Below are 21366 nucleotides of genomic sequence, written 5' to 3'. Positions count from 1 at the left end.
TATTGCCTGATATACTGGAATTACTGAACTTTCCTGATAATTATATCTGATTATTCAAATTATAGGCTGGGGAAAGAGGCGGGTGTTCAGACCCTATCTCCTCTTGAGGGTATTTCTCTGCCCATTTGATCCTTCAGGGGAAAAAGGGAATCAGTTTTAGGCTTATTGTATTCTCTCTTCTCCCTCCCATTTCTCTCCCTCCGTTCCCACCCACCCCACCCCACCCCGCTTCCCAACCAAACAAGGGAAAACCAGCCTGGAGCTCTTCCTGACATGTGCCAGTCCCAGCCCAGATTGATCTCCTAAGACAGGAGTAAATAGGAGTTCAGGGCCACATTGTTTTGTGGTCTGAATGTAAAACAAAGAAAGGCTGCTTCAAAGGTGTTTGAGGGTTTTTTTCCTGGTACAGAAGGACACACCTTTGACTTTGGGGCCATTTCCTCTTACGGCTTCCCACGCCAAAATCCTATTGAAATCAATCAGAATTTTGAGTAAGAATTGATGGCAGGAGATAGAGCTTGGTCATACAGAATTGTCCAGATGGAATAACTGGACTAAACTCTGCCTTATGGAGGATCCCAGGATGAGGCCTGAGTCCTTTTGGAGGGATGTATGCATGTGTCCTTAGGTACCAGGTGGTGGCTAAAATAATTGGAAGAGAAGGAAGAACTATTAGGGGACATGTGACTTTAAAATATGTAATTGGTGCCCAGGATAAGACCGTCAACAATTTTCCCAACAAGAGAATTTGACTCTCTTCTTGAAAATTGTTCGAGCCTCATTTTCAACCCGTGATATCAGAGTTCAGGATGTTGGAGAAACACCGAATTTGTAGCTGGGTTTTGGATTGATGAAAAATTCTATCCCGTGGGGTTGGTGGAAATGACCGCTCTTTATGACTGAAACCTCAGCAGATTGTGACTCATTATATCCCTCGGACCTGTGCCTTACTGAGCCAGTTATTTTAGTGATCTTCGTGCATGGTATGGGGCTATGGACACACTGATTCACTTGCCAAGCAATTTATATAGTCTTTTTACATAGTCAAATGACCTTTGCAAGCTAAGTCCAAGAAATACCCTTTCCATTCCCCCATCTGTAAAATGTGAATTCTAATTATTTTATGCTCTGAAGAGCTCTTAGTACATTTAAGATTGTCCAATGCGATGCCCTCTCCAAAGGAGGTGGTTCTGTTTTGAAAATGCCAGCTGTGTGGGAACAAAATATCTGATCAATGTTTAGCAAAAATCAGAGGCAGTTCTGGATCACGGATAATTGTTAATGAAAAATGCATAAAGGCCCAGGCCTAGGGAATTGTGGGATTTTCCGTCAAAAGCTGTGAATAAAAATCACTTTCCCTAAGAAGTAAGACTCTTGCTATGTGATCCCTTTCTCAGAGCATGGAGCCCATGTTTGTTGGAATGATTGTATATTTGACCAGCTCACTGGAATTTGTTTCATCTGACAAACAAAGGGCTCAATTCTGCTCTTGGAGCCGCACAGTAGATTGCAGCTCTGATTTGCTCACCCTGCATGTGCAGATTCCAGTACGGGATACAGAACAGGTAGAGCGGAATCTGCATACATAGTGCCAGATCCTCAGCTGGCATATATCGGTGCAGCTTCATTGACTTCAGTGGAGATATGCCCCTTTGCACTAGCTGAGGATCTGTCCCACTCTGCCCTGATCTGAGAGTACAGATCATTCACCTACAGAATTATTTCAAAAAAAGAAAAGGAGGGCTTGTGGCACCTTAGAGACTAACAAATTTATTTGAGCATAAGCTTTCGTGAGCTACAGCATCCGATGAAGTGAGCTGTAGCTCACGAAAGCTTATGCTCAAGTAAATTTGTTAGTCTCTAAGGTGCCACAAGTCCTCCTTTTCTTTTTGCGAATACAGACTAACACGGCTGCTACTCTGAAACCAGAATTATTTCAATTGATCGTGATCAACAGTACATAATTGTGCAGTTTACAACAACAAAAGTGCGACTGCTCCTTAAATAGTTCCAAACCCACAGGCTGGAATGGTTTCCCCAAAGGTGGAAGGGGAAGTATAATGCGTTGCTGACAAATTCCGACACTTGTAGTCAATGCAATCTGCAAGAAAAAGTATCGCTGCCATGGCGAACGGGTGGTTCTTTTGGACGGTAGAGGTAAGCTCGCGTACTTTTCAAAATCATGCATTTGAGGTTGGTAGATTGAAATATACCAGGAGAGGATGAGGCATGAAATAATAACAAAATTGCCACTATGAAAGGTTTATTGCGTTTCATCATTTGACCCAATAAGTGTTCAGTAGGTTCCAGGGGGTCATTTTCAGGCTAGAAATAAATCACATTCCGGGGTTTATGTAGCTAGGCTACATTGCCATAACAGCAAGTAACAAAGGCCAACATCTGCAGAGAAGGCAGGCTCTAAACATTGATTTTTCAAGAAGATTTTATTTACAAAATGGTAATTAAGGGATTTCAATTATTCCACTGAAAAAGGGCATCAGTACAACCCAGGGCTCAGGTGGCTTTTGCTTTCACAGTGACCTTAGCTTATGAAGTGTCCCCCTTTAAACTCTGTTACCTTTATGTGTTGAGCTCCTGTTGTCAATATCCCTTGAATGACTTACTACATGAGTGGTGTGTGTTAAACCCTGATCGGAGAAAATAATACATTGTAAATACATGTAGAGAAAGTTTTGTTCCTTCTCTTGGTGCTGAATTCCAGTGCATCCACCAGATTTCATTCTAATAGATGTCAGTCCCCATCCACCTGCTATTGTATACGCTGCATTGTCAGCTTTTGGATGTCAAATGCAAGCAAGCTACCTATTGCTATAGCTAAGTAGAATAACTGCCCCTTGCAGGGGAGTGAAATAGTTCAGTGGCTTGTTATGAAAACAAAGAGGGGTTCATGGTCCAGCAAGATCCTGCTGACATGACTGAACTGTGTGCGTACATTTGGGGAACAATCAGGCCCCTGTGTTTCAAGTCTTGAGGGCAGTTGGAGAACTTCACTGATCACAGGTCGAGGGAGCTGCATGCTAAAGTCTGTTAGTTCGCAGAAGCATGAAAAATAAGGAAGAACAAGAAGGTGGAGGGAGGGTCTAGATGTTAAGCGGCTGCTCCTCACTTAAAGATCATTTATGGGTTTGATTTTGTTTTGAAGGAATATGTAAAACCTGCTCTGCAACCCAATTGCCTCTGCAGCAAGGGACGTAGAATCCCTCGAACAGAGCACAAAGCCAGCAGTGGGGCATCATCATAACTCAGGCTCCTCTGCCATGAGCAGGGATCATGCATTAGGGTCAGGCGGTCATATCCCACAAGATGGATTTGCAGCAATTACAGGGCAGCTGACATTGATGGACCTTGGTCTTTCCCATCTCATGTGTCTCGATGATTATTTTGCTGCTGCTGTGATTTTTCTCAGTGGTCCGTTCCATCTAGCTGGCGTATTAATAACTTGCTGATTCAGTGTTATAACTCACTCTTGTGTTGATTATGTATGGAAAACAATACATTTGTAGAGGGGTCCCTTGTACAGCTCTGCGTGTTCTCCCGTTCCTCCTTTTATATCAGCCCCCAACACACACCCAAACAGACATAAGAACTGCCGTACTGTTCTGGGTCAGACCATGGTCCATCTTGCCCAGTGTCCCGTCTCCAACAGTTACCTGTACCAGAGGTTCGGGAGAATGTACGGAACCCACCTTCTGGAAGTCACAGGTTTAGGGTTTCCCCGGCATGGAGTTGCGTCCCTGACTATCTTGGCTAATAGCCATTGATGGACTTATCCTCCATGAGCTTTTCCACTTCTTTTTTTAATCCAGTTATACTTTTGGTCATCACAACATCCCATGGCAATGAGTTCCACAGGGCTAGCTGTGCGGTGTGTGAAAAAGTGCTTCCTCTTGTTTGTATAAAACCTGCTGCCATCAAACTATGTAATCAAGAAAAACCCGTCATTGGCCATTGTCTGCTGTTTAGAGCAGGGAACCAGGAATCAAGAAGCCACTGTGTTGTCAGCTTCTCTGCTGGCATAAGAAGACACAAGACCACAGAAGTGAATGGAATTGTACCTTCTGACATCAGCAGTGAACCTGGCTGCTGAGTTCTGTTCCCAGCTCTGACACTGACTTTGGACAAGTCATTTAAACTCTCTGTGACACACGTTCCCTATCTGTAAAATGAAGATAATCGTGCTACTCACCTCTGTAAATTGCTTTGAGATTAGTGCCAAGTATTGTTAGAGATGGATCTTAATTGCAACACTGGCTCAAAGTGAAACTCCTTCAGACATTGGGAAAGCTCCGATCCCTACCCAAATTTTGCAGTTCAGGCCCTTCTCTTTAAGAGGGACCAACTGAAACCAATGATCCAAGAGCCCTTGAGCTCTGGGAAGTTTGGATTTGGGTTGGGATTTAGATCTGAACCTGCAGCTTGGACACTTGTAATTATTATTATTATTATTTATATCTATATCCACAACAGTAAAATCCTAGAGAACCCAAAGGGCAGTTTGTGTACCATGAGTGTGTGCACGTTACATACTTGTGAGTACTTTACATGCACATGCAACTGTGTGTATGCTTGTGAGAGAAAATACATTCAAAGTGAAGGTTAGACTGCTGGTGTGCTGAGACCACTGCCAGTCCTGCTGACCTGGATTGTCTCATTGGTTCCTTGTAGTCCCATGCATCCATCTGTTGTTTCTCATCTTATACTGCAGGCCCTTTGGGGCAGGGACTGTCTCTTTGTTCTGTTTGTATAGCACCTAACACAACGGGGTCCTGGTCCATCATAATACAAATAAAAAATCATAATAATAATGAAATGGGCATGGATTGAAACTATATCACTTTTTAAGGCCTTGACTGTGGCTTCTGGAGTATGTGGGATGCAGCTTGCTGTCTCCTCCGTGGCCAACCAGTTCTGCTGCCTTGGGGCTAGGATATGGTGGAGCTGAAGCCCTGTCCCCTCGGCGTGTTGTGCACCCCCTAAGGAGTAGGGAGGAGCAGTCCCTGTTTTCACTTGAAATAAACTGGAATTCTGCCTAACTCTTATGTGGGCAACCTGGGAACGGGGAATTTCCATGCTCCCTCACCCCATATGGCGGTCAGGCAGAATCTGAACCTATATCGGTAAGACATTCAGATACCCCGTTGATGAGCACAGGACAGCTAGATATGGAGCCTCTCTATCTAGGTATAGAGCCTCTCTACCTGCCCATTTTTAATGCATTGATCCCTGTGCTATCTGGGCACCACTTTTGTCCTCCATCTTACTCCATCTTACTTATTTCTCCAAAACTCCTCTTCCAGGAGTTTTGGAGAAATTGTGGTAGGTCTGAGCCAGGCTCCAGTTGCAGGATTTAAACCAGATCCTGGCCAGCCAGAAAGAGGGTTACATCGTGTTCTACTAAATATAAATCCATAGAGCTTAAAGCCAGAAGAGACCATTCTGGTTATCTAGTTTGACTTCCTGCACAACACAGGCCAAAGTCTTTCACCTAGTGGTTCCTGCATGAAGTCCATCGTGTCTGGTTGAGCTAGAGCACATTGTTTAGAAAGACATCCAACTCTGAGGTAACGATTTCAAGTGATGGCGAATTCGCCTCGTCCCCAGTTCTTTCATTAATTACCCTCACTCTTAAAAATGGGCACCTTATTTCCGGTCTGAATTTGTCTAGCTTCCAAATGTGGGACACCTTTGGAACAACGTCACCACGCATCACTCCAGGCAAAAGCTTCTTTCTAACCATGCTGGCAAGTGGCTTAGAGACAGTTATTCATCTGTACAGTCGTCTCCAAGACAGACCATCACAAATACAGTCATGCTGGCCATAGCATGTGGTCGGAAACTTTTTGAATGGGCGATTGCCATGCATCTGAATGCCGACTGGTACATTCCTGCCACCAGCAAAACTGAAAAGGCTCCCACAACTAGTCAGTCTAATCTCTGCGTTAGTTACATCGCATTTTCTCCTGATCAGGAGCGAACCTCTTTTTGTATGTGTGCACATGCTGATACCTTTCCAAGTAGGCCCCTCTTTTTCTTTGTGCCACTGAAGCAGTGAAGAGGTTTCCTTCACTTTGGAAAGCTGAGCTCTGGTCACTGGCCTAGACCTCTGACCCGAGTGAGATCAGTCATCTTGATTGCCTGTGAACCAAGAGACAGCTTGTGAATATGCTGCTTTTGAATGGCTGAGGCCTCCTGTTCCTCTCCACCCCCACTTCAGATCAGCATGGTGTGAATTGACAACAACGCAGCTCCCCACTTTTATCAATGCCTGTCAGTGCATTGTGCAAAAATTTGATTGAGCTCTCAGCTCACTGAGCATCTTTAGTGGCCAGCAGAAAGCGTTCTGGCATCTCATATCGTCTGATGCGTTAATGTTGCCATCAGTCTGGCAGGAGCGGAAAAGTTTTCAAAGAGCAGATGTCCCGACGTGACAGATTTTCTGTTCACAGGGAGAAATAAAGGGCACTTGCATATTTCAGGCATTTCGAGCCAGAACCACTCTGCTGCTGTGTGAAGGGGAGGGGAATGTCACATAGCAACTAGACATTTTGCTTTTGTTTAAGCTTCTTAATAAAAAAACAACAACAAACCTTTGGGAAACAGGACCAGATTCTGCCCCAAATGACACCTGCTGCAGCCTCACTGATTTTGATGGGGATTCACAATGGGCAAAAGCAGGCAGAATTGGTCCCATAAATATTTAAGAGGCAAACTGGAGCTTACCAGTGGCCTCTTCAAGGAGCAGAGCCTCATATTTGACGAATTATCATTTGACTTGCTGCTAATAACCCCCTTAGAAATTAGGCATGATAGAGATTACCATGGTGTAGGCAGGGCGCTGGAACAATTTGTATAGTGGGGGTGCTGAGAGCCATTGAACCAAATTGTGAACCCTGTGTATGATGGAAACCACTTCAAGCCAGGGGGTGCTGCTGTACCCCCAGCACCCCTAGTTCCAGCACTTATGGTAGGTGCTTCCACCGAGGATATACAGGGTCTTGACAGTCCATTTGTGATATCTGCAGGTCAGGTTGTGTTGTTTTTTTTTCTATGTGAGTGTGTGTGCGTGTGAGAGAGAGCGAACCTTATTTTGAGGTTACTAGTTCCTTATATAATTGTACCTTATGGAAGTCCAGCGTTTTTTCCTAGGATAAGCACTCTGCCTGCTTCTCTGCCCTCAATTTCTACACCTCATTAAAGTTTTTAGGTGTTGCTGAAAATGTAATAATTGTATCGACCCACTCTCTGTGACCTAGTTCAAAGTAACACAACATCTGTGGCCTCTGTCGATCATATTTAATGGCTCTCTTTGACCCTAATCATCTACCACTCACAAACTCGCACTTATAAACCTCCAGGAAAGAAAAGTTTTAAAAAGTCTCTAAGACAGAGGTTTTAGCTGCATGCTGTTTTCAGTGTGCGCAGAATCTTATTTCTTCAGACATGACAATCTGCTCCAGGAATGTTAGCTGCTGGTGTAAAATCTCACAAGCTACAACTCAGTTAGGAAGTTTAGTTATTTCATATGGCAGAACACAGTGATATCAGGGTCCTATTGGTAAGGCATATGGTGCCTGTGAAATATCACAGGGTATGCCGACCCAGATCCTGATCACTTAGCATCCCTAGGGATCTCTTGGACTGGAAGTTCTAGCATCTGGATAACACAGTTTGGTTTAAAATGGCAGCTAATCACCTCACACTTTGCCCTCTGAAATGCTCTCTGAAAATACAAGAGAAAGGGTCAGGTATACAGCGGCTATCTCACAGCAATTGTGTTTCCTGCCCTTTTACTCTGCTAGCATTCCGCTAAAATAATCTGCCAGCAGACGTGTTGAGACAAGCCTCTTTCTAATATTGAAACAGCCAGAGGCAGATCCAGTTTTAATGAAGATAATATAATTTCATCTTGACTGACAACATGACGCTGGCTGGAGAGTAGGCTGTTTTCCATTGGGGGAAGGGAGATCTGGGTCAAATTCAAGGCGCTGGTCCTATTCTTTAAGGTCCTTCATGGGCAAGTTCTTGGCTACCTCAGAGAGTTTCTTTCCATTCATGACTTACAGGACAGCTGCACTTACCAAGAATGTTGATGCTGTTCGTGCCTGGGTTGAGACTTTTGGTAGGCGGTGGTAGGGGTGCAGGCAGAGAGTGCTGTGGGTCTCTCTGCTGGAGATGATCCCAAGTCCTGCTCTGTGGCTGTGCAAAGGCCACCTTCTTATGCAAAAGCCTTCCTGCAATGACAGGAGTCAAAGAACAAGTAAATACGGAAAACACCTCCAGGGAAGAGTACCTAAATCCAGCCATGATGAACAGGATCCATGATGTGATTCAGATGTGTTGTGATTCTTATTCCTGTGTGCTGCATCTAGGTACTAGAGAGATGGGTATGTTGTAAAAAACGTAGAGAGAGACAGTTCATGAACACTGAGGTAAATCAAATAACCCCTCCAAGCCAGCACTGAGGAGTGTTGGCAGACCATTCTTGGGCAAGCCTGGCACAGCTCGAGCTGTACCTGTCTGTGGCTAGAGGCAGACCTCAGCCCCGCACTTTTCACCAGCGCTAACGATAAAAGAAACAAATGTTTTTAATTTCAAATTCAACTGTGATTTGTATTGCTGTACTCTTCAGATTCCACTTTGAGAACTGCTGTTGCTCAGCTTTTATTATATTGCTGTTCTTCTGTGACACATTCGAGACCACCAGCATTTGACTTCGGCAGTAAAGTATTTCACCGGTAAAGAACAATAAGCCGCCTGCTCTAATCTACACAGCCTGTTTAGCATTACGACAGGCGGCCACAGACGGGACTTGAATTGGATGCAGTGCTCTGATCCCTTAGGCAGAATAGGCCCTCGTATTAAGGGTTGTAACTATGATCTTGGCTTGAGGTTCATCTGACTTTTTGGGGGCACTGCATTCTTGGTAGAGTGTGCATCCGAGGCTGTGGAATCTCCCACCACCAGAGATCAGCAAGATCACCAAGCCCTACCATTTCTAGGTTATGATGCTCAAACCCTCCCTCCCCCAATAATGCAGCTGCAGAAAGACCAAATCACATTCTTTTGGAAGACAACCCCCGAGTGTGGGTCCACTCAGGGCAGCAGAGGAGTCGAGGGAGAGGTGGGGAGTTTTGACCTCTTTTGCTGACAGTGTTGATGTGACTCGTTTAGGTATCTGACACCTAGATACTGCTGGGATTGGTGAATTAGATATCAGTTGGAGGCTCTTTCACATGCCATCTGGTGCCAAGGCATAAATTAGAAACTGGCTGATTGCAGACCCTGGGATTAGATCAGCATCTTCCCCTCTGGTGTCATGCGATTTCCTCAGCACGTTGCAACAGAGAGTTGGGTTTTTGTTTTCAGAAGGCTGTACACATATCGGAGAGCAGGGCACGAGGTACAGGTCTGGTTAAATAGGGGCCAGTTCCTAATGTTTTCAAAGGCTCCCCACTACAGGAAACTCTCAGGGAAGACATCCAAACCACGGACCATCTAGAGCAGTGGTTCTCAAACTAGGGCCACCGCTTGTTCAGGGAAAGTCCCTGGTGGGCCGGGCCAGTTTGTTTACCTGCTGTGTCCACAGGTTCGGCCGATTGCTGCTCCCACTGGCCGCAGTTTGCTGTTCCAGGAAGCGGTGGCCCTCGTTTGAGAACCACTGATCTAGTGAACCACTGCCCTGTAAGAGCCTTCTCTGGGGGGGCAGCTTTGATTCATTCCATGTCACTGGAAGCCACAGAGTGGACGTCAGACTTGGACGTTGACCTTGAGTGCTGTTTTGCAAGTGGCCATATGAAAAAAGAAGGCTATAGAGTCTGCTCCATCGATCTGAGCAGCCAGCCCAAGAATGAAACAAAAGGACAGTGAGGTGTGAACAGAGCCCGGGCACTGCTCCCTCCCCAACCCTGACTTCCCACTGCCCTCCACTGTCTCTCTTCCTACATTTAAAATGTATATTAAACCCAGCTATAAGTCAGTGGAAGCTAAATGCTTCCCATTGTTTCTGTGTCGCTTTGTCTGCAATCGGGAGGTTCCGCGCTCCCCTCTGCTTCAGAGCCAGCCTGAATAAGGCTGTTCCTAGGTACACAGATGCCCAGCGAATTCATAAGAATAATCCCAATATTGATGCTGCAGACGGAAGCAGCATTCGTGCTCCTTTCTCACATCTTCTGTTTTATGCAAAGCTGCAAATACAGCTTTTGAATTGCATAATCCCGCCTTTGCACCATCTGTCCTTGTGGAAATCATCTCTTGTTGACACAGTTGAGCTACAAGTTGGGCCTTCTTTCCCCCCTTTCCTTTTTCATTTAATCAGCTATATTGAGCCTATGGCTATGAAGGGAGTTTACAGTTTGATTCACTGAAATCACCATATCAGCTGAAACCGTCCTATTTCGTATTCCATTTACAATGTTTCCAAGGAAACAAAGGCCTAGGACATAAATAGATGGCTGTTAAACATTTGCTCATGTGCGCCAGTCCTGATGATTTGCAGGGCAGAAATATGAATGTTAAATCAACAGCAATAATTAATTTTAATACAGGAAGACCAATATTTTGTTACAATTAAAAGAATCATTCATTATGATATACAATCAGACAATGTTGGGTTATTTGTAATTTACCTTTTCTACTTACGGTTTTTCACTGACATAAACAATGCGCCTGATTCTGACCTCACTTAAAGTCATGTAATTTCATTGACTTCAGCAGAGTTACTCCAGATTTTCACCAGCGTAACTGAGACCAGACTCATCCACAATGTTTCTTTATCTCTAACGTTCACCCTCATGTAATAAAATGTTTTTTTTTTAATGCCATGATCTGGTAGTAAATGTGGATTTGGTTAGATTTGGAGCATTTCTTACATACCAAAGGGTCTGTGTATGTGTGTGTGTGTTTGTTTCTGCTTGAGGAATCATTTATTGCATGCTGACTTTGACATATACTGTACAAATGTCACTGAAACCCTGAGACATTATGATCCAATGAAAGTTACTGCTAAGTTACAAGTGAGCCAACGCAAAACCATTCAAAACCTGTCAAATGTACTGAACAGAACTCAGGAAATCATCATGAGAACAACCAGGCAAATAAGCATAAATACAGTGCAACAGGTATGTGGCCACCACAATGTATAACTATATCATGTGATACAGTGGTAAGCAGAGTTTACGTACAATAATGAATGAAAAATGTCCTGTGTGAAAATATACACCCAGCAGGATTTTGTCAGGTGATGAGAAACATCCAATAGAACATGGTAAGTTAAAATGCCAGTTCAAGGGTTAGTAAAAATATTTCCAACATTGTCCAGTCCTGGCTGATGTAAATGTACCGGTAACTTCCCAACATCAGCTAGGGATGGGGCTCAGGCACTGGGTTTAGCACCATGTCTGAGCTTTCCCAGAGCGGGTGGCTGGATCTGTGCATTTGGTTAGGGCTCATCTTCATCAGAGACTTATGTAAGTTACATCAATGGTTTAGAATTTGCCCTTGAATGTGAGATAGAAATGGTGTGAAGATGCCATACACTCTACCTCTCCCACCATATTGAAATGATTTCATAAACATGTTCTTCTCCCTTTCACGCCTTCCTAGTCAAGGCCCCATGCTGTGGGAACCTTCCTCCCCCACAGAGAGGAGGCTGGGATGGGACACTCTTCCAGATCCCTTCTGTACTTTTTTAGCTGGCCAGAGGAGTTTGCTGGAGTCATTCACCCACCGGGGACCGAGTGCCTGACTCACTCCCCGGGCCCCTAGTCAATTCCTTTTGCACTTGAACTCAGATCTCCATGTTAGTGACTGACATTAGCCATGAAGATAATTTGTGGATGCTGTTCAGAGAGGTTTGGCTCTATTACGAGCCTCTGGTGGTCAGTATTTACAGTGGCTAGTGTGACCGATTGATAAAGTGGGGGCCAGTCAGTGAGATTTCTAAGTGGATGGATATTCCCTTTAACTCTACTTACATTCCTCCACACACACAGGGCTGTGTTCTCTCATTGATGAGTTCAAGTAACTCCATTTAAGGCTAATGGAAGGTAACCTTATATATAAGTATTTTAGTATTCTAGCTGTGGTCCAAAACACTTCAATTTACAGCAGAAATTACAATTCAACCACAATTTACAGCAGTGATTTGTACTAGTTCCGTCTCTTATTTTTTAAAATAAGTGTTCCAGTATTTGCTCCCATGCAACATATTCTCAAGCTGAGCTTAGCAGGAATTTACATCTTCACAGCAGGCTGAAAAAAGCATCAACTTCCCTCTTTTTTACACAATAGTAACTGGGCTAACGCAGTTATAAATATATTTTGTTTGGCACCTTCTTGAGCTACTGCATCAAGGTTGTTAGAAACAACTCCAGTTTATTCGAGCTTCAGAGGCTGCCTGCCAGTTCCTATTAGGTAGCAGAAAGAACATTGTAAGAGTACAGTGACCCAGGGTCTTTGAAGGCTGATGTATTGGATATTTACTTTTAATCTCTTTTTTTTGTTCCAAACTTGATTTTTGAGGAAATATGTAAGAGCTTAAAAGACCAGAGCATGCATTGTCTGCCTCCCTTTGAGAGCTGAAAGTTACTAAAATGCTGTTTTGAACAGTAAATAGCAAAATAGGCAGGTTGCTAGTAACAAGTGTGTCCTCTTTTCTTTTCTTTTTTTCTTTCTGAAATTGATAGTTGCTGGCTCTGTTTGTCTGAATCTGGGCAGCTGTTCCACCCCATTGGATATGAAATTGTCTCAGTTATAAATGGCCCTTGTCATAAAACCGTGCAGTTCTTGAAGCAACAATTCACTTCAACTACCTGAGGTGTAAATGGAATCTAATTCTTCTTATTACCACCTATCCAACGAACAACCATCCTGTCACGCTGGCAGGATTGGGGCACTAGCATCAATGAACAGAGCCACCAGCATTTTAGAGATTTGGAGCACGACCGGGTTTTTTCCCCCTGCTGAAATGGTTGTGACTGAAAGCCCCTAAACCAAGAAGCAGCCCCCCCCACCCCTATCCCTGCAGTATGTTTGAAGAGCAGTTCCCGTGATTGCGGTATGAAATCGGTGCTTTCAAACACCAGCGTCAGAAATGCACACGGAGGTTTTGTGAAAACCGGAGAACAGGCTCGCAGGCTTTGGATTTCGGTTTGAAATGATCAGGCTTTTCAGCACACAAAGGCAAAGGATGAAGCTACAGCCCCGCAGGATAAGTGGGCTAATCCTAGTGTTACCCTAAGACTGCTATAATGTGCTATAATACAATTACAGCATCACCAGAGGGCTTTCTGACTGGGGTTGATTAGACTTGGCTTAAATTTCACGGGCTTTGCCTTTGCCAGCTCATTGTTGGTAGCTATTTCGATAATCCTTCCTAGCCAAGTTAACATCATGTGAATAGACACAGGGACCAAGCAGGTGCAGGGCCCAACTCTGCAAGGCACCAAGCACCTTTAACAGCTGAAGTTGGCACCAGCTGAGCTCAGCACCTGTCTAGAGGCTCTTACCTTCTTGCAGAATCAGGCTCTTTAGTGGGACTAAAATCTTACTGAAAGTAGGGCTCAGAATTGACACTTTCCCTGTGCTGTCTTGCATACTCACTCTGCTGAACTCGGATTGCTTCCCTCCCTCATGACCATTTGTGATCATGAAGCACCATTCTCATCTCTAGGCTGAAATAGCAAATGACTGGCAAATATCTCAGGTGTAAAGAATTGTGCTGAAAGCAACTCAGCTGAGCTTGGGGGGCCAGGGCAGACTAAGATTCCACTGAGAAAAAGCAGGTTCTAAGCAAGAAGATGAACATGAATCAGATTTGAGAATGCCACCTCCCTACCCTTCCTTGATACTTGCCTGTTTATACAGCCGAGGATTGCATTCTCCCGCTCTGCCCCACAGCATTGCACTGGGAACCCATGTTCCATGACCACTAAGTCATTCTCACAGTCACGGCTCAGTGTAGGACACAGTTGCCCATCCTGTAACTGTGACCTACATTGTTAGTGTCTCATTCTTTCTCCACAGCCCAGGGGCAGCAGCCCCTCGGGGTGTGCCTCTTCCCTTCTAACTTTAATTATAGGCGACCACAATCTCTTTAATTCAAGACACAGATATGCCGCCTGGTTACAAAATCAGGATAATGTCTTCTCCTTTTCCTCTTCCTCCTCCCTGGGCTTTTCCTTTTCATGGAATCATCAACTTGCAGATGCAGGATTGGGAGCCTATTTATAGCTCCTGTTTGGCTCAGCAAGCAATGCCAAATGGGATTTATTTCAACGGTCCCACAGTCAGCCTCAGCTGTTTGTGACATCTTTTCAGACCCGGCCGGATGGACCTCGCTGTGGCGGGCAGGTGGGATTTTGAAGGGGCCAGATATTTCTAGGAAAGCGCTCTGCTCAGAACAGCTTGTTTTGTTTTGTCGGCCTGTATTTTTAGCACACTCACAATCTACGGGATCAGTCAGGAGGATGAAGCTATCTACCAGTGCATCGCTGAGAACAGTGCCGGCTCCACCCAAGCCAGCGCGCGCCTGACGGTGCTGTGGGCAGATGGGTTGCCTGGTCCCCCGCAGAATGTGAAAGCTGAGACCGTCTCCGCAACCACCGTCCAGGTATCCTGGAGCGAACCTCTGCAGAACACCAAGGAGATCATCGGTTACGTGCTGCACATAAGGAAAGCTGCAGGTATGGGACAAAAACCTGATGCTCCTTCTCCTAGGTACTTGAATATTATGGTGATGAGGGGCATGTAAATGACTAGATAGAGAGATGATCAGGTTATCTCATCCCTGTCATCTGCATCTCCCTGAGGATTAGTCTTTGTATGCAGGTCAGTGAATAGGAGATAAGAGTAAGCAGAATATGAGAAAAGTTATACCAAACCTTCCATATAGCCTAATAGTTAAATATAAGGAACCGAGTGCTGGTATTTCCTCTGAGAGGGAAGGGAAAGTGAAGCTATATGGGCCCAGTCCAACTCCCATGGTGAGCAGAATCAGGCCCAGGCAAATGCAGTTCCTTGTTTTGATGCAAAACTACGACTTAGTAAACTGTTGCTGCAGCATTTGTCTGTCCGATCAGTCCCTCTTAGGCAAAGCTAATGTCTCTCTGCTTTCCCTTTCTTGTGCATTTCAGACCCCGTGGAGATGGAATACCAGGAGGCTGTTAGCAAAAACACCTTCCAGCAGCTAGTGACGGATTTAGAGCCCTCGACCAGTTATAGCTTCTATATAAAGGCTTATACCTCCCGGGGTGCCAGCAAAGCCTCTGAAGTCATGGTGGTGAGCACGCTGGGAGAAGGTAAGGAGACCTAAAGCTTGAGAGATCTGATGCTGGGAAACCTGCGGATGGCAACGCCATTTATCGAGCTGATAAATGTACTTGAATATTTTAGATCATGTCTTCTTATTGTTCCCCCTTTTCCCTGCTCTGTATTGTGCCGTAGGATGTTACATAGAATTCAGCTGTCGTCTTATGACAAGGAGCTAATGGAGTTCCTTATCCTGGCAGTATTGGACTGGCAAGTCAAAAGCAGCTCACGCGCTGTCTGATCTCCGACGCTACACAGCCTAACATTGTGTAATTGGAAGTTGTTGAGGGTTCTTTTTTTTTTTTTTAAATGTAGCCGTTCCTGTGTTGGTCATGTGCCTGGTTGCAGGTGAAAGGCTCTTTATTGTTTATAATGTACCAAAGGAGAGTCTTTTGCAGCAAGTGGGGTATGTTTGTGGATTTTCTCTCCCCATCTAAATACACTACAGAGACCTCTGCAGTGTTTTGTGCTGTGCAATGCCAGTGGCTTCCTCACACGGCCCTTTTGTTCCCATTTCTCCTTCCCCGGGGTCCCTTCTCTGGAAAACGAGGGAGTTCTTTTGATCACCTCAGTGGGGCCTGACTTCATGCTGCCTCATGCCTAGATTTCCGCCCCACCCCCACCCCAAATTCTATGTGCAGGTCTTGCAGGATCAGGCCCTAGCGATGAGGGAAGTAAAGGCTGTTCGCCAGGTGGTGCTCTGGGTCTCAGTTTGGAGTCATTGGACCAGATTTTCAGCTGTGTGAGCTGGGGTAGCTGCTTTGAGGGGGAAGATGAGGTAGAATAAAACCAGCACACCTGCATAGAGGGGATCCACAGGTGATATAGAGCGATTGGAGCTGCTCCTGTGCCACTCACTTCCTGGTTCCTGGCTCAGGGGGAGAGGCCGGGGAAAAGGTTGTGGCAAGGGTAGCCCTACGCTGGCAGCCAGCTACATGAGAGAAGCACTCTCAGGCTCTGGATGCCCCATTGAAGCCAATGGGAGTTGAATGCCAGCCCGTCTCAGGATCAGGCCAACGCTGCGTTGTGACCTTAAACCACTTGTTTTAAACAAAGACTAAAGTCCAGGTCCTCCAAGGTATTCAGGTGCTGAACTCCCATTGAGTCTCTGGGCCTAAACCCCTACGCATGAAACAAAGGTCTCCGTGTTCCCCAGGAGCCAAAATACTGTAGTAATGTGAGCACAAGGTCTGGTGTCTGCAGCCATTCCTGAAGAACCCGGTATGTGTACTTTCTTTGGATGACTGTGGTTCTCCTGAGGGCAGCTGATTAACAGCCCAGCAGAGTGAATCCTTGCTTTTCCCACCGAACAAGAAGCTTCCCTCCCAGCCACAAAGCCCTGACCTGGAGCGACCTCATCTTTCAGTTCGACCTCTGGGGCCTATTCGTACCTTGGCCTCTCTGTGGAGGTTGCCAGTTAGTGTCCCCAGTGTGCAAGTGCTCTTTGTGATGGGAGACACTTGTCCACAGGAAACTGGACAGAAATCACCCAACCCTGTTTAATAGGCCACGGTCGTGAGATGCGATAGCTTTCAGTCACTGGCCGTGTGCAGGAGGGTGTAGTGTTTTCTGAAGGGGCAGATCTCTGAGCATTTCAGGCAGCGGATGCCCATGGTTTATCTCAACGGCCTCTTCTTTTGCTGAGAGACAAATGCATAGGAGGGGTGTGTTTTCCCTCAAGAAAGCACTCTGATAATGAATTTGAAATTGAAATATCAATGATATGAGGAGAAAGGGCCTATTTCAGATATAGTTGAAATAGGGCCATTGACTTCAAGCTGGTGAATCAGATCTCAACTCGGCTTTCAGTGGATGTGAACATTTGCTATAGTATTTAAGTAAAAGGGCTAATAAATCCTTGCAATGGAACGGGCTGGGTAGTTACCCTTCAAGGTTATTCACTCAGCATTCTGAAGTAAACCAGTCATCCTTTTAGCTTGGCTTTCCTTTCAACGTAGAGAGAGGGGGATGTAAACTTTAAAATCCTTGACCCAAAGCTCTGAGTTCAGTAGCAGTAGCCAGCAGCCACGCATGCCTCATAAAACTTGGTGTTTTTTGGACAAGGTTGGGGCAGGCTGGGTAGGGCTTTTTGACATTATTCCCTTAAATCAGCACATGCACGTTTACGTATTTTGTATCAGGGTAATAAATTTCCAGGCTCTTTGAAGCTTGAAGGCATCCTTGTACAGCCCTAATGTCTTTAAAAACAACATCGCCCCATGTAACAAAGATTAACCACTAAGCTGCAATTTGTAATGGACAAATAAGCCTTGCTAAATACCCCATTCTCCCTCCACTGAGCTTAATTCACTTCTTTTTTTCCCTGATTGCTGCTGTTTAAAGGGGCTCTTGTCATCTAGTTCATCAGTAAAATGTTGTTCTAAAAGACTCTCCTAAGACAGAAATGTTTTTGTGACTTATTTTAAGTTCAGTGACACCAGGTTTGGTTTGTGTTTTGGGGAGGCATGACGACAAGGAGAGACTTAGGGTATGTCTACACTGCGATAAAAAACGCGTGGCAACGAATCTCGGCGCCTGAGTCAGCTGACTCATGGCCATGCTGCGGTTTTTTTACTGAGGGTAGTGTAGACGTACCTTTCAAACGCCAGATTCTGAGTTGCTCTGTTCCTGCGCTTGGTGGAGAAACAGAGGGGTGGGGCAGAGGTGGCTTTAAGCCACCTTTGCAGTCTCCAAATTCTAGGACAGCTGAGGCCTGCTCTACTTTCCACTCTGCTTCCCAGAGCCCTCTCAGGACAGCCAGTTACGTCTCCCTGACTGAGAATCAGACCTGGTTTTAACACCACCTAGAGCTGCTGCTGCTTTAAGTTTCCGCACTGACATAGGGTCTTTACTGGACTTTACACCAGTGGAAAATTGGCATTGTGGAGCTCCTGTCTGCCACACCCAGCTGTTTTCTGTTCAAGGATAAAATATTCTATCTAGCAGGCTGAAAGGAGCTGCAAGAACAGAATCTGTGGCATCCCAGTTCCATAAAAACGTAGAGCACTAGACTTGGATGTTCACTGAAAATAAGACTGATGCCAAGTTTATGTACAATGGAACATGTTCATATGAGTGCTTAGGTGGCTGTTTTGGTGAAATCTTATTGACGGGAGAGGACCTATGCTGTACAGGACTGTAAGTATCTGCAGAAGAAATGAGTGTGTTTGTCTATTAAAACTGACTAAAATTACTGTGACAGGAAAAATATGTTGTTTCCCCTCCATACAATATTCCATGTGCAATGTCTTATCTGATGCTGTCAAGTTTCCCCCGGGATGGCTCTGTCATCCTGACTCAGGGACAGAGGAACAGTGATACTTAGTGTCTCTGCCACTAGGAGACGTATTAGATGTGCTCAGAATCCTCTGTTTTGGCATGTCTGTTGCCTGTTCCTCACAAAGCCGCAGCTTGCCAAGCTTTATATCTTAAACAAAATAACAAGATGAATTTTGCCCTGGCTTACACTGCATACAACCCCATTGCAAACTGTAGGGTCCAGTGCATCAGGGCAAAACGTATCCCAATAACTTCTGTATAGATGTGGCCATTGCAGTTCCTAGTCACAAGGTGAATGTCAGCACAATACAGAATTATTATCTGGTAGAGATTTTTCCAGGGTATAATATGGTGAAGAAATTCAGTTCCTTAAGAACAAGGCTACATAAGAGTATGGGGCTCTCTGCTTCTTGATGCAAAATGTGCTGAGACAGTTTGCCTGAACACCAAACAGAGAGACACTACTTGCAGTGCAGAAGTGAGCTTTGCTTCACCGGGAGGTTATGGGTTAGGCCCCTGAAGAAGCCAGCCTGAGCTTTCTGGGAGTAAGATGAGTTGGATTTGGCCCTTAATTTGTAGACAAGAAAAGATCCCATGACAGGCGTTCTAGTGGCTGGCCTGAGACTGGGGATGTGGCTGCTGGGCACTGACTTGGACTTATTTCAGATTTCGATGCCCGTAAATGCACGTCTAACACACAAATGCTGGCAAATAGCAACAAGCCACATATAGTTGCCTCCTTCAAACCGTTCCTCCAAACTCCTCTCATATTTTCTATCACTACTCTCAACTCTGATGCTTTCCGCTTCTTTCTTTGCACCTGGTCATATTAAAAAATGAAAAAGAAGAAGAAGAAAATACCAAGGAGGGAAACCAAATAAATGATCTGCATCCTTGGTAAATATCTGGCATTAGAGAAATCTTCCTCTCTGTTTTCCGTTGTTCATGCTTCCGCCCTGTCTACACCACACCTGGTTCTCATTTCTTGTCATGTCTCTCTTGTTTGAATTCTAAGCTCTTCAGGGCAGGGACCTGATGTAAAGCTCTAGGCATAGTAGTAACACCATATTCAATAATGTGTTGAGAAGTGGACAAACGATCATGCAATGGAGAGAGGGGTCTGATAACAAGACTCTTAGAGCTCTTCAGTCCAGTCCTGAGCTCCCGTAAGCCAGTTTTACATCTGCGTGACTCCACTTATTTTGGTGGAGTTACTCCAAATATGCACTAGCATAAGTGAGATGAGGATTGGTTGGGCCCATTGTCCCAGGCAGTCTACAGGCAGGTGCAGGAAGACAGCAATGCATTGGGCCATCTTCGGAAGGTTTTCTTCATAGGCTAGAATCCTGTTTTTTTTTTTTAATGAAAATTTAAATTGCACCGGAACTGAAAGAGCCAGCACAGAAGCTGTTAGTTGTATTGTGAGGTACCATCTCAATCCAGTCACTGGAGGGAATGATTGACAGGCAGAGGGGGAAGAGATGGGTTAGATACTGTAGGTACTTCAGTATAATATGAATTGGAAAGATGACACAACACAAGCCTAGAAAGAACAGAATAGGCTCGGCCCTACTCTGAGACACACTGTTGTAAATTCAGAACAACTCCATTGATTTCAGTGTATTCACTCTGAATTTATGCGAGTGTAGATGAGATCAGAATCTGTTCCAATAGTTGGGATTGCTGCTCAGCCTTCCGGTAGTGAGATAAAGATGTGACATATTACAGATGGGGAGAAACAGGTGCATGCCTTAGACCCAAACAATGTGACTTTTAAAATCTCAAACTATATGTGCATCATAACAGCGTGTAAGCAGCACGCACTCCTATTCTTGTCTTTTAATGCTTTTTAGGGTTTTCTCCAGGACTTTTTGACATTTCTCTAGGATGAAGACTGTTCCTTTAGTCATCTTCGGCTAAAGAGGATGCCAAGAAGAAAGTTGAAATGACCTGGGGAAAACTCCAAACAGCACTGAAGAGGAAAACAAGTATTCCATCCCTTAGTAAATTTGGGAGACTCCTTACATATATTAGATATATTTTACCTGTTATATATACTTCTGTGAAACACATATAATTGTGTGTGTACACATGTGTATATATATACACATACCTCTATACTGCCATGCTGTATACACTTATTTGTGTAATGAAATTATAAAGAGCACATGCATTCTACAAGTGCATACATAAAATGAATACTATATATTCCAAGTTTAAATGAATACTATATATTCCAAGTTTAAATGAATACTATATATTTCAAGTTTTGAAGGAGAGAAGTTCTTGTGGTTTTTATTAAATGTAAGGCTCTTATATCGTAAAATAAAACCAACTCTTCACAAATTGGGGTGGCCAATGTTAATGTTTCTTTGTCCAATGGATAATAAAGGTATTTCTCCCCCCATTACCACATTTTCATTTATGATTCAGGTAATGAGGATCTAACAAAGTGCAGATTTTCAGCCAGCCTACCATTGAGCATATACCCACTTCTGCATGCACAACCAATGCACACTCATTTTTGCACGGATCCTGCATGTTTGTGTGCAGATTGGATTGTTGGGCACCCACTGGAATCTAAACATGGCTGCTTGTATGCACAGATTTGGCAGATGCCTACGTCTGTGGTGCAATCAGTTGCATGCTCAACGTTGGAGTCCAGAGGGGTAAACGTTGCCCCCCCCCCCGAGTGTGCCCACTGCTCTTCTGTTGATACATGGCAGCTGATTTCGTTGTGTCTCTGTCTCTTCAGCATAC

General features: G+C 44.7%; 1 protein-coding gene across 1 annotated transcript in view; it reads left to right on the top strand.

The window, feature by feature from the left end:
* Positions 1-21366, top strand: part of IGDCC3 (immunoglobulin superfamily DCC subclass member 3) — a 179951-nt gene that overhangs the window by 143630 nt on the left and 14955 nt on the right. Inside the window, exons 8-9 of the mRNA XM_074966574.1 lie at positions 14455-14702; positions 15153-15317. Coding sequence (XP_074822675.1) covers positions 14455-14702; positions 15153-15317 — 413 coding nt within the window. The remainder of the gene's footprint in view (positions 1-14454; positions 14703-15152; positions 15318-21366) is intronic.

The sequence above is a fragment of the Natator depressus genome, chromosome 10 (genome assembly GCF_965152275.1).
Source record: "Natator depressus isolate rNatDep1 chromosome 10, rNatDep2.hap1, whole genome shotgun sequence".
Classification (NCBI taxonomy): Eukaryota; Metazoa; Chordata; order Testudines; family Cheloniidae; genus Natator; species Natator depressus.
The sequence above is the reverse complement of the archived record's forward strand: the minus strand, read 5'-3'. Positions and strand labels throughout refer to the sequence as shown.